The sequence below is a fragment of the Carettochelys insculpta genome, chromosome 7 (assembly GCF_033958435.1).
Source record: "Carettochelys insculpta isolate YL-2023 chromosome 7, ASM3395843v1, whole genome shotgun sequence".
NCBI classification, from domain to species: domain Eukaryota; kingdom Metazoa; phylum Chordata; order Testudines; family Carettochelyidae; genus Carettochelys; species Carettochelys insculpta.
This window is the reverse complement of record NC_134143.1, coordinates 11,366,414-11,380,718: the sequence shown is the minus strand read 5'-3', so window position 1 is coordinate 11,380,718 and position 14,305 is coordinate 11,366,414. Positions and strand designations below refer to the sequence as shown.

Here is a 14,305-nt window from a genome sequence, read left to right as displayed (position 1 = left end):
ATTGTAAATCCTACTGTTTTTAAATGAGACAACTCTCTGGGTGAAACAGGGGTAACATGGAATGAAGGTGTTACAAAAGGGAATGGAAGATGGCCCTGAGTGCTGAATAATAGCAATGTCAGATTTAATCATTAGAACTCTGGGATTTTCACAACTACCAGCCAAATTCATGCTTACAAAATAATACCTGTGTTAAACTGCACAGCAACAAGGTATGCATATTCCAGAATGGGAGTCCCTTCACGGAGATATTTACGAATAGCACCACATGTAGATGAGCCTGTAGTGTGAAATCTGAGATACAGTGCAAGAGTAGCAGCTGTGAAGTCAGGTATCTAATGTAAATGCACATAGTTGTCTTGGCAGAAATGAAGAGAGCCTGCATTGTACCCTGTCTATTTCTCAAGCATCCCTTAATCCTTTAAGGATAGGCCGCTCATTTGGCACCATGTATTGGGTTAGTAGAGTCATGTGAGTGCGGAGAAGACTTTCTGAGCTACTGTGCCTCCTGCAGTGTCTTGGTGTATAAGTAGAAATGCCATTTCCACCTCCTTTTTTGAAGGCAGAGCCTGCTCACTTCTTCAGTCAGCCAGCTCTATAGCCTATGCACAGGATTATGGTCTTTCCTCTCCACTCCTCTGAGGGCAGGTAGCACCCTCAATGTTTTAGCAGGAAGTAGTTTCTGGGCTCAGGACAGTGCAAGACTCCAGCTGTATGATGCCCTTTTGTGGTTCATACTAGCACTTTGCTACTAAATTCTGAACTCTTTTATGGTGTGAACACTACAGTGAGAAAATGCGCAACCACTTCCTTCCTTAGTGCTGAGCACATTCCTGAGACTGAACCTAGTGTCAGCCTGGACACTTAAAGTTGCAAATGAAATCTCAAGCTCCATCATGTAATGTGGGTTCAGCAACTGCTTCCTGGCCTCTAGTTTAAGAAGGCTTGTGCAGGAAGGTTGAACACATGCTGCACGGCTTTGCTCTCTTGGCAACGAAAGGCCAGGGAGTTACTTTATGACAATATTTTATTCATCAGTATCAAATTATATAGCAAAGTAACGAATGCAAGTGTCAATCTCTTTTGAACACAGTAATACAAATAAAATCCGGCTTATTGTTTAATTATCCAAAGTAAATTACAAGTTTAATAGTGTGCGTTTAAGAGACTTCATTTGGCGTATGCTGACAAGACATCCTGCATAAATATTTCTGTACCTCATTTTCACAATGTGTATATATCTTAATTAAACAAAGCATTTAAAAAGCTTACACTGAGGAGACAGATATCAACTGTACAGCTAGATCCTATCATGAGATCATGTCTCTACTTCAAAGCACTAAGAGTGCATATCTTACTGGCCAGGTTGATAGATGCATATGAATGTACAAATTAAGGTTTGGATCCTGCTTGAAAATAGTGTCTGATCCAAACCCAAGACACCACTGGAAAAACTCTTAACTTCAATGAACTTTGGATGAGGCCTTTGAATTACTGGCAAAACATCTATTAACAACTGAACTGAGAGCAGAACTGAGCCTCCAGGCCAGAGCATGCCTGTTATACTTACACTAGGGGCTGATTCTCTTCAAACTTAGGCTACTTTTAACACTGAAGTACAAGCAGTTGGGAGGAGTGATTACTGATTTACACCACTGTGAGATAAACGTCAGACCTGCTGATTTTACACATGAATAAAGTGATCAGGATTTGGCCATGGTGAAACAAGATAGAGGTTTCTCTAGAAATATTTTGAGTTTATCAGCTGTGGCAGCTAAATGAGACTTCTCTCAAACTGTGTGAATACAACTTTCCAGAATGATGTGAGGCTAAGCTTCACTTAGCATTTGTAATCCTTAAATTTACACCAGTGAAACCGTCTATTGGTATGAATAGGAAAATACCGTAGCAATATATGTTTTGTATAGTATAAAGTGAACAGAAGTACAGAAGCCTTGATGCAGGAAATTGGGAGGACGAGGAAGGGGCAATATGAAAAATTTAGGCAGAGATCCCTATAAACATAAGTTTCTCTTGATCCCTCTTATTCATTGGTATCAGTGGAAGTCAGGCTTTTCTGGGAAGGTACAACCAGAACGCTTTATGATCACACTGGCTGCATAATGTCCACCACGGATGCACTCTGTCAGCACTCGGTCATGGACGAGCTGGGAGAGAAAGCCTACAGAAGAAAAGAATGGAGAGAGAATGAAGAAGATAGTTAGATATTTGAGTACATTACACATTCCCTGATTTGGCAAATCACTTAGCATATGCCTGACTCTAAGTGTATTAGTAGTCCCTCTGAAGTTAAATTTAAACACAGGCCCCATATTGAAGGAACTTTCTGAAGTGGGGCCTTATTTTTATTTAAAGCTTCCATGTTGTGGCTTCAAGCAAACTGTATTATTAGCAGGGCTGCAACTGCCTGATACTTGAGGAGGCACAGGTAAATAAAGATGCAGGGGCCCTCCAGGGACTAACCCGATGGAACGTATCTGGCCGACGGGGTGGTATTTGCCCACCCATGCTCCAATCCCATTTCAAAATGTAGAAGCCACTCATCATGTTGGCGTGAGTTCCTGCTTTTCATATCAGCTACATTTATAGACCCATGGACCATCTGCTCCTTGTGAGAAAGCAAACTGCTTGAGAGCATATGTGTTAACTTTATTCATAGATGCAGGAGTTCAAAGCAAAATTGAATAAGAACTTTTAAAATGATCAGAAAATTCAGATAGCAGCTGCTGTGCTCTGCTCATTAGGGAAAGAGCAATCAAGATTTTAAAAACTGGGTGCTTAAATTGAGCTCTGAAATTAGACATCTAAATAAGTGGTTCCATTTTCCAGAATATGGACTAGTCAGCACTTTTGAAAGATCAGTACACTTATCTACACTTATTTGCTCCAAACCCTCCGACAGAGACAAACACCTACAGGATCTCTACCAAGCATTCTTGAAACTTCAATACCCACCTGAGGAAGTGAAAAAACAGATCAACAGAGCCAGACGTGCCACGAAGCCTCTTACTACAGGACAAGCCCAAGAGAGAAACCAACAGAACACCACTAGCCATCTCCTACAGTCCTCAGCTAAAACCTCTACAGAGCATCATCAGGGATTTACAACCCATCCTGGACAATGATCCCCTACTTTCACAGGCCTTCGGAGGCAGACCAGTCCTTGCCCACAGACAACCTGCCAACCTGAAGCAAAACCTAACCAGCAACTATACACCACACCACAGTCACTCTAACTCAGGGACCCATCCATGCAACAAACCTCGTTGCCAGCTCTGCCCGCATATCTACACCAGCAACACCATTACAGGACCTAACCAGATCAGCCACACCATCGTGGGTTCATTCAGCTGCACATCTACCAATATAATTTGTGCCAGCAATGCCCCTCTGCTATATACATCGGACAAACTGGACAGTCTCTACATAAAAGAATAAACGCACACAAATCAGACATCAGAAATGGCAATATACAAAAACCCGTAGGAGAGCACTTCAATCTCCCAGGCCACACAGTAGCAGACTTAAAAGTAGCTATCCTACAGCAAAGAAATTTCAGGACCAGACTCCAAAGAGAAATTTCTGAGCTACAATTCATCTGCAAATTCGATGCCCTCAGCTCTGGCTTAAACAAAGACTGCGAATGGCTGGCCAAATACAGAAGCAGCTTCCCCTCCCTTGGTGTTCACACCTCCAGATCAACTGCTGTTAATAAACCTCGCCCTTGCTAACTGAGCTAACCTTGTTATCCCCACCCTTGCTCTGGCTTATTTATACCTGGCCCTGCAGATTTCCAAGACCAGCATCTGATGAAGTGAGTCTGTGCTCACGAAAGCTCATGCTCAAAACTTTTCTGTTAGTCTATAAGGTGCCACAGGACCCTTTGTTGCTGTTACAGATCCAGACTAACACGGCTACCCCTCCGATACTTTACACTTATCTAGTTACCAGTGCCTATGAAATATATCCACTGCCTATAAAGCCTGAAAGCAGTCAGATATCAGCATCTTTGAAAATCAGGTCCACCTAGTTAGGTGCTTTCCTGAGGACTCTGAAACCTAATTTTAATCTCCTAGTTTGGGGATTTTCAAGGAAGCCTGCTGAGTGAGGCACCAGCTACGTGGACAACTCCCTTAGATCCTTTGAAAATTCCAGTTTCCTTTCAGAAACTCTTGTCCTTAATCTCCATACATGCACCTGCACAAAGGAACAACCTAGTTAACAGTAGTTATGATAGATGAGTTCAAATTGAATTTAAATGTGAAGAGATTAATTATATAATTAATCAGAACCAGCCCCCCCCCCAGTATTTCAAAGGTAACTGGTTTGTACTCTTACCAAGTAGTTTAATCTTTTTTTAAACACATCTCAGAATAACAAGTTTGTTTCTCTCTCTCCCCCATCTAACCACAGGAGCAAAACCACCCTCAGCCAGGAAAGTCCAGAATTAAGAAAAGACCAAACAAACTCTGTAAGCCTTTCACTCATCCTTTTATTCTTGACCTTCATTTTCACCCATCAAAGTCTCCATGTCACATTCAGGCTGCCTCCGTGTTTGACAGTGCAAGATTAGTCTCAAACCACATTTCTTAAAAGTAGCTCAAATCTACTATTTGCCACCTTATCAGAAATTCTGGTTCAAAGAGAATGACACATTCCACTCGCTCTTTTTTGACAGAGCCCTATATGTTTTCTATATTCAGTTTGGTTACTATTAATATAAACAACCTATATTTTATTGCAATACTCTAAGCGCTACAGGAAGGCTATTTTTATTTACCCTGTATTTTATCTTTAAATATTTATTCTTCATGGGATGTTCAGCCCTATTTTTAGAATACAGTAAAGCATTCTTTCCTGTGTAATACCTGTTAGTAATTTAGAGATCAGTGTGTATCACAAAGATCACATAAAACATGATTTAAAAAAATCTCAAGAACTGTGAACAATACCAATGAGCCATAACCTCTACCATCATAACAGTGAAAAAGACTCAGCTGATCCTCATCATCTCTAAATTCCACGGACATGGAGAAAAGCAATGGCATGCCAGAGATTCTGGAAAAATAGGTGTTTTGGTTGACAATGTGACAACCACAAAAGATTCTTGATATGTTTTACCATTAATATTTTTCCATGGAGTCTTGAGCCCTGTTAATCCAGTTTCCCAGATATGACTGTACTGACAAATTCTGAAATGAAAGTCTGATGTCTTCAATACACAAGGAAGAGAGTCTTAAAAATTGACAAGGAACTGTGCCATGAGCGCTGTCAGCAATGGCCATCTGAGGCTGAAGTGACCCGTCTGGCAGCAAGAGGGAGTTTTGTATAATATAAACTGAACCTCTCTAATCTGTAACACTTTAGTTTGGCAACATCCAAAATCTGACATGATTTTAATTAGCTGGATGACCACTTATCATGGGTGTGGCCAAGTTTCCTGCTGTCCCATGAAATTTGTTCACAGCAACCAGTGTTCTGTGCAGTTACTTAGTTCTAATATATCCCTAAATGTCTAAGAGCCCAGCAAGCAGTGGAAGTGTTGGTAATGCTGCTGAACCATATTGACCTCCCGTGGTTCAGCAAATTCTTTTGTTCAGCACCAGTCAGGTCCTAAGGGTGCCCAGTGAGAGAGGTTTACCCTGTAGCAGCCTCAGAAGTAATATCACATCAAGTAATAATGCAAACATATAAATCACAAGCATATACGTATAGAACTTACTAAACATAGGCAGTTAGCAAAGTAGCCCCTTGGGAAACTCCAGAAAGCACTCTTGGTTTAGTAGAAAAACAAAGCACTCAGGCAGATTTATTTTAGCTATGGAATTACCTTTTAAGTGTGTTCAATAAAAGGCAATTAAATTCAACTAAAAGTCTGAGTGTGGGTTCACCAGTGTGAAACTATCTGTACTGCAAACACTGTGAGAGACCTGTCCAGGACTCCAGTCCTAGAAAAGGAAGTGCAAGACCATACGTCTGATATACAGTACTACTGGAATGCCGTAAGTCCCTCCAAACAGTGCCCACACACAGCATTCTGTGGCATTCCAGAATGATTCCAGTCTTGGCCCATTTCCTCTGCATTACTCTCTTCCCCTATGTACTACCTACTCTTAGCTCCACATGGACATGATTATCCTTCTGTGATTCTGGGCCAGTGAACAAGTTTCTGAGAGGCTAGAGGCTCCTGGCTACCCTCACAATCAGTGCAGTACAAAAAAGGCACAATTCCTTAATGAAGAGAAGCTCTGCTAGACCTGAGAATCTGGCCTTGTATATTTTTCAAGTCAGCCTTTGAATTTTTCCCCTTTAAATACTAAAAAAAAAGTTGTCAAATATGTCAACTGGAAGACAGACAAACCCACATGACCCTTTAAAAACTGCCTCCTGATTCTTCCAGATATTCCCCCACTTCCAAGTCAATGTAAACTAAAAATCTAATCTTACATGATTCCACTAGCCATTCAGGCCACCAATGGCAAAAACAAGTAGGGAAGACATAGGTTTAAGGAAGTAGTCAACTACTGGTATGGCATAATGTTGCGTTAACACCAGTCTGGTCAACTGAGATCAGGTGGCTCACGGAGCTGGTGCCAAGACATCAGCCAACTGACTGTAAAAGACATTGGCAATAACTGTTTCTGCAACATAGTCACTGAACAACTGTATTTAGACATGCTGTGGTTCCTCCTTTTTTATTTTTGTGGCAGATGGTGGATATTACAGCCAAGAATTGTGGTAAGCCAGAAACTCATCCTATCTATCAAACTGATGGTTGGCTATTCTGAATAGAAATATTTTTGACCACAGATATTGTCCATGGGTTAAAGTATAACTTTAAATGAATTTTTAAGCCTAGAAATTAAAATATAGGTATAAGGCAGAAAAAAAAGCCTGTAGGCAAAAGCTTGTATGATATTACTTAAGCATTGAGTAATGGGAAACTAGGCCTATAAGCTTTAGCATAAGTAAGTTGACCAACAGTGACCCTAAGTCATAAAATATAATTTTGCTATAAAGAGTTCTACTGAAATTCTGTACAAAATGCTGACAGGTAGCTGAAAAAAAAATCGGTTGATACCAGTTTGGGTATTTCAGGATAGCAAATGCTTAAGTTCAGGACTGATAAATAATCAACAGACATATAAGTTTAAAATAACTAATATATTACTGTATATAAAGACACCCCAACAATATGACAGGGAGGAAGTTAGTAATGGGCAGTGGAGCACAAATGCTTGCATGAATATTTATTGCATGCATCAGCTACAATAAAGCTAATCAGGGCTTAGATTAGTGAAACCTTGGCCACCAGAATTGTCTGGCATGCCACAGATAAGTTAGGACACCATGAAGCATGTCAGGACCTTATAGGCCATCACCTGTCTCCCTGCCCTAGGTCTCAACAAGAATTGTGTGAGAATGCATATCACCAGATGCTGAAAGTAGAGTTAATAGATTACTGTTACATTCTCATTTGATTCAAAACTTCTATGAGTTCACCAATTATGTAAATAAAGCTATATCAAATTCAAGTTTTTTTCCAAAGTGAGTTCCAACTGTGCACATTATGTTTCCAAATTCTAACGTTAACTCTAATAACTCTGGGTCAAATCTTGGAAATGAAACTTGTCAAGCCTCAGAGCATTAATCTGAGTGAATCAGTTGGAAATTCTTAAACAACCAATGCACAATCATTAGAGCAGGCAACACCGATGGAATTTGAGTAGTGCAGCTTTGTACATTGTTACAGTGTAAGACAACCAAACAGATGCATCTTAAAGCCCTTTACATCTTCCCCCAAACTTCACAAACCGTAGCATCTTCTATCTCCAAATGTACTTGAAATTATACACACTATTTTATATTTCATTACCTATGTGTCTACATACAGACACAAACACATGCAGCATGTGAATCTTCCTTTAAAAAAAAAACAGCTGGATGATCTGTGCCTCTAGCTATGGTGCAGTCCTTAAACTAATTACAAGTGAAAGAAAAATGTCACTTATCCCCCTCAACAAAAACACGTATCTAACAAGTGGCAACCTTGAATTCTCGCTGTAGCTGAAAGCACATTAGAAATGCCTTTCTGATTATAGCACGAGAGGAAAGTTTTAATAAAAACTAATTAAAGTACAAAAGTCCCAAGTGGTTAACTGATTTTAGGAGCTAAATTTCTAGCAATTCTAATTATCCTCTCATGGCTTTACTTAGTGTTTCACAACCATGACAGATGACAATGAAAAACTGCAGTTAAATTCATCCAGCTTGACACCACGCTAAGCACTGGCTTCTCCCTCTCCAAGTAAAATCAATACCATGTTTGAGTAAACATGTTTACAGCTTTATTAGGATGTCTTGCTTGTTCTGTAACAGCTACTTGAAGCCCCAGTAACAAATCGACTCAACTTAGTTAAACCTAGAGAGCTGGGTAAGAGGCCCATCAATAAGGTTGTTATAAAAATAAACTGCAGGAGATCAGAAAGCTGGAACAAACAGCGTGGTAAATGTCAATATTTTTACTTCTACAGAATGACAAAATCATGAGATCAGAAATAAAAGGTTTAGGAAGTCTATTTTCACTCTACTTATATAATGTTTCACATGCTAAATGGTAACTACTTTTCACTGACTATATAAAACCTTGCTACGAAGCTTCTTATTTTCTAATCACCAGCATGAAGGCTGAAACAAGGATGCACTCAAGAGTAACAGTTAGTGCTGTTATTGCTATTTCCACTCCTCTTTTTTCTTTTAAATTTATGGCTGTATTTTTAGTGCTTTTTTTTTTTTTTTTTTAAAAAAGAATCACTCAATTGTGCGTGCAGTTTCCTCAGCCTGAGTTTATACCATCATTAATGGATGGACACTCATACAAGGAAAGCAACTTTGCACTGACTGGATGAATGTGTGCAAGTGAAGGGGGGTGGTTTCACGCTGCTTTAGTAGTTATTTCCTGCGAGTGCAGCTATGTTTGCAAGCAAAAAGAACTAAAAAGAATACCTGTGAAACAAGTCTACAAGAGCAAAGGACAGAACAAATTCCACATCATCGTTATCTCAGCAAGGAATCAGTTGATGTTTGCAAAGTGTTTTTTTTTAATTGCAAAGCATGTTTGCACTATTAATACCATCAGTAAATTTACCAAGCAATTCACTAATGCTGGTAGAGTGAGACATAATCGTGCTTCTCTGTGCCAGCCAGGGTGCTTCTGCCCTACGAGGATCCATTCTCAATGAGAGCAGGCAGTGTTGCCACATCATCGCCCACCTTGATGTTTGTACTGTGGGGCCAGCAAGCGTATACTGCATCCGGAACTCTACAGGAGCTCTGCTGCTGAAGCTTGTCCAAGGGATGCATATATGGCCTCATGCAAAGTCTACTGAAGTCAACAGGAGTCCTTTCATTAACTTCAAGGTGCTTTGCATGAGCCCCTTAATCAGCTCATACCTTGGCTGCCCTGCACATGCCTAGTAATTACCACCCACCTCTGTAATTAGCAACAGCCCTGTATGAAACCCAGGGTGGAGAGGAGGGTGTACTTTTTCCATTGATACAGCCTCCTCTTCTAGTAGAGTTCCATAATCAGTACAGAGACCAAGAGGTGAATTTGAGCACTTAGGATATATCTCTACTGTGTTTTAAAACCACATCAAGGAATCTCTTGTGACTCCACCTGCAGACTCAGGCTCACACTACAGCATTAAAACCAGCTGGGTAGCTATTCTGATTTGGGCTGGAGCTTGGACCCAAACCTATTCCCCTCTCTGGGGTTCACAGTCCATGTGCCAAGGTTTACACAGTTGTTTTTAGTTCTGCAGTGGGAACACAGCTCTAGATCTGGACTCTAGGACTTGCTGCAATGAGTTATGCAGTGTAGACCTATACCTAGGTTAAGAATCATTGATGTAGGGACATGAATTATCTCCTCTCTCTTAGAATATTGCTAATACTTTTGCACTGTTTCAATGTATTCTGTGAATAGAAATACAGGCACTAGTCAAATTAGATCAAGCCGTTTCCTTGCAAAAACCAAATGCACCAAGTATCTCTAAGAAACGTGTGATGGTCTTGTCATACTTTTTTTTCTTCTCCCTTCCTGTCTCTGGTCTTGGAAGAAGTTCTCATTTGAATCTGGCCCTGCTTCACTGGAATGAGGGGAAAAAATGAAACATTTAATGGGCTCCAGGCTCCCCAAAAGTAATCTGAGCATTGCATCAGTTAAATTAAAACATGGACACTTTCATCTGAAGGACATTTTCTGGAATCTGAAAAAATTTTCTCTCTATGCCAATATTTCCCACACAAGTAAATTGTTTCTGGGAAGTTGGATAAAGTTCTTTTTCACCATTTTGAGACATCAGAATGAAGACAAGTGGATTTTTAACAGTTCAACACATTTTCAGATTCTTTTTATCTGCTTCAATAACCCAACTGTGACACCTGGTTCCAGATGTCATGGCAAATGGACATGCCATAAAAATAATGGCTAGAAGATAATCTGGTTCATTTAATGCAAAAAGACAGTTATACATTTTACAGTGCAGAATGCAAAATGCTACTTTCTGATCAGTTTTTAACAATGTTTGTAGGAATGATGCTCCTATCATCTGCCTGAGATAATTAAATGCAAAGAGGTTTCATGAATGTAACATTATGGTAGAGATTTCACATGCACAAAAACCAGGACATTCAAAGTTATAGTTCCCACAGCAACCATAAGTCAGCCACACAGCTCTTTGCAAATACATTACTAGGCATTAAAGCACGCAGAGTGAAACAAAATAAAACCTTTGTGCAAGGGTGAGGACTTTTGTGGGCTGAAATTCTCTACCACAGCACTATATTAAGAGAGATGCTATGTAATGAATTAAATATAGTCATATTTAATGCCTTTGTTTAATGACTACTGCTATGCTAAATTGACGTGACCAGAAGAAGACTGCTGTCAATTACTAAGAAGTGGCAGTGACAGTAGTGTTTCTTAAGTACGCTGGGAAAGTATGATAAAACAACTTCTCAACTGGCACGGTATTTTATCCTTTGTGGCCCTGATCCTTCAAACGCTTTCACATATGCTTAACTTTGCTATTACGAGTAGCTCTAGCGATTTCAGCAGCTCAACCCACAGTAGTAAGGCTAAACATGTGCATGCAAATATTTGCAGGCTTGGGACCCATGTGCTTAAATATTGTGTAGTGACGTGTATCTCCGGGGTGAAATCCTAGTTTCACTGAAGCAAATGGGAGCTTTTCTATCAACTTCACTGGTGCCAGGATTTCACTCTAGGTGTGTTCCCACCTAAGAAGTGGGTGCATTTTAATGTTGGTGGAAGCGATAGACAGTATATAAAATTATAGTAGCAGAATACCTTATAGATCATCCAGTCAATAATACTCTTAGTGACAGGGCAAGATACAGGTCCCCATTAGTGGACCTATCAGATATGAAGTGACTACTATATTTCAAGTATATTATACTTCAACATGTTTTATATTTTATGCTAACATAGTATCCGTTTAATTTGATGTATCATCTCTCAGGGGACTATATCCTACCCTGTCTCCCAGAGGAAACTGCTTGATGATCTAGTCTGACTAGTGTTTGTATTTCTATTCACAGAGTACATTAAAACATTGCAAAAATATTAGCAATGTTTTAAGAGAGAGATAATATCTCATTAAAGTCACTTCTCTAACATTCCATACAACATTTTCTTCATCATTATGTCATTTTTCTAATGGATGCCACATTAACACAAAATAAAATGTTACACTGACAGTAGGCGTGACAAAATATTTTTAATACAGCAATGATTTGCTTTCAGACTAAGTCACATTGTGTCCTAGAACTAACAGAGCAAAAACTGGAACCTTATAATTTGTTATGAAAATCTAGTTCTAATACAAATTATTTTTAAACATACAAAACACATTCACAGTATTCATTTCTCATCAAGCCTGGCAAGAAGGTCATTAAGAATGATGGCTCTCCTTTAAGGCTCAGTTCTGTAAGGTCATGAGTATTCCGCAATGCTGTTGGTATCAATGAGAGCTGACAGTGCTCAGCACCTTGACAGATCAGAGCATCATAGATTAGGGCAGCTCAGACCCTAAGGCTATGTTGAGACTGCTGAGAATGGTTGGCAAAAGATACGCAAATTGTGCAATGTGTTTGTGTATATTTTGCAGACTGTTCTGTTGGGAGAGGCTTTTCTGATATTTGGCCTGTCCACAGGGGGCCAAATGTCAGAAAACCCCCCTCTGTCAAGACATCCCTTCTTCCCCATGGAATGAGGTGTACAGGGATGTCAACAGAATGCTCCTGACTGGCAGATCTCTTCCCAGAGACCTGCGTTCTGGATGCACGCTGTCAATAGAAGCTTTGTCGACAGAAGCCAACAGTCTAAACATAGCCTAATTCTGCCAAAGCAAGAACATACACGCATCTCTGTTAATACATTAAAAAAATCAAATGTTACTTCAAAATGACAGCAGGTGAATAAGTATTTTGTTGATCTTTCACTTACTTCTTTGCATCATTTTCTAAAGCATATATTTTGTGTAATTGGAAATTACCATTTTTAATTTACTGTATTTCAATAAGATGAAAAACAGACAAAACAATAAAACCAAGCAGTTGAGTACCTGGATCCCAGTGGAAAGGCAGTAAGCAAGAAACACAGATAGGACTGTATTGATATTGCATTTGGAGAACAGTGCATGACCCTGTACATATACCAGTACAAAAGGTGGGCTGTGAGCTCAGGACTGGCCACCACTTCGCCCTACTCTACCCCACCTCAGAGTCCAGCCTGGCTCTTCACACCTCTCCCTCCCAGCCATGTTACAGCAGCATATCTACATTTTTATACTCCAACAGACTACTATGAATAATTTAGTATTTAAGAAATTTAAAGATAAGCAAAGGCATTTTGTCATTGTGGGAGGGTGGCTGGCTGGGGATCCGCGCAACAGTTGGCGGTGAGCAGGGTGAACCACAGGCCAAAAGGTTTGAGAACCACTGCAATATACTATAACATTTTACATCCAAATAAAGCTTTGATTGCAAACAATTCTGATTAGTTTTCATCATAATTAATATTTACAGATTTGTACAGTTTGAAATAGTGAGCTAAAGGGAAAAAAGGAAATATTCAGTGTTCTTCCTTAGTGATGTGTTTATTTTTTTAAAGGTGGTGGCGATTTAAACAATATGGCAAATTTCTGGATTGCGCTAATTTCAATGTGGGAAATGCCTACTGTTGGTTGACTACAACATTTATCAGCATAATAGTGCACTTCTAGCAGTGACAGAGAAAAATCCACTAAAGATATAATCTGGCACTATTCTAGTTTATGTAAGGTCAGTCAGAGAGCCAGAGGGGGCCTCTAGTAGCCTCGTTTTAGATGCAGCATTTATCTTTGTGACATCAGAACACACAAGGAGTATAGTAATGAACATGTTGAGAGTTGTGACAAGTCATCCCCGGGAAGTGAAGACTGATGCCTTCTCTACAGCTGAGCTATTAGACTGGTAGATGCTGTTTATACAACAGCAGCATTAAAAATGTGGAAAATGGGTTGTCAGTCAAAATGCTTAGAACATTAAAAAGGTATTTTTATTATAACAATTTATACATCATCAGCTATGATTTCAACAACAGGATTGCTCAGAGGCAATTAGCCACCCGTGTTGTAAAAACGAAGACAATGTGAGCACTGATCTGTTAGAATGTTTATCTTCACTTGGAAGGAAAGACCAAATAACACACAAGTAGTACCCCCTTGACTTTCTCCTCATGAAGATACTATTTATAACAGAAATAAGCCATTGTGTTTTATATATCCATATATACTAAATTGCTATCACAACAATCATACTGCCAGCTGGCAAATAAAGTTGTATCTCGAGGCTGCGGTATCATTAGAGGGCTGTATTTCATGGTTGTGACATTAGATCCATGAAATGTCTCTTTTTAAAATTTGATTGAAAAAACTGTGACAACTTTCCATGGTATGTTAACAAATTAAAATCGCTATACACTGATGAACTAAATGCCACTGTATGGCGATTGCGTAGTCTTTGATATCACAGTCCTACCACTCAACAATGAATTGTTCCAATTTTATGAAACTTTGATTTCAAGACATGTACGCATTTTTTTCTTGCTGTCTATGTAGCTGGGCGAGTCTTAGAGAAATAAACATAATCTGCAAAGGCTTATTTTGTGCCCACAACAATTTTAAGAAAGCATGGGATTTTTGTTTTGCTTTGCTTT

The 14,305-nt window shown here is 39.5% G+C and overlaps 1 protein-coding gene across 2 annotated transcripts in view; it reads right to left on the bottom strand.

Moving 5' to 3' along the window:
• Positions 1-1,009: 1,009 nt before the first annotated feature.
• ADK (adenosine kinase) overlaps positions 1,010-14,305 on the bottom strand; it is a 523,961-nt gene continuing 510,665 nt past the window's right edge. For both annotated transcript variants that reach the window (XM_075000013.1, XM_075000012.1), the window contains exon 11: positions 1,010-2,182. In XM_075000013.1, the coding sequence (XP_074856114.1) occupies positions 2,058-2,182 (125 nt within the window). In that variant the 3' untranslated portion in view covers positions 1,010-2,057. The remainder of the gene's footprint in view (positions 2,183-14,305) is intronic.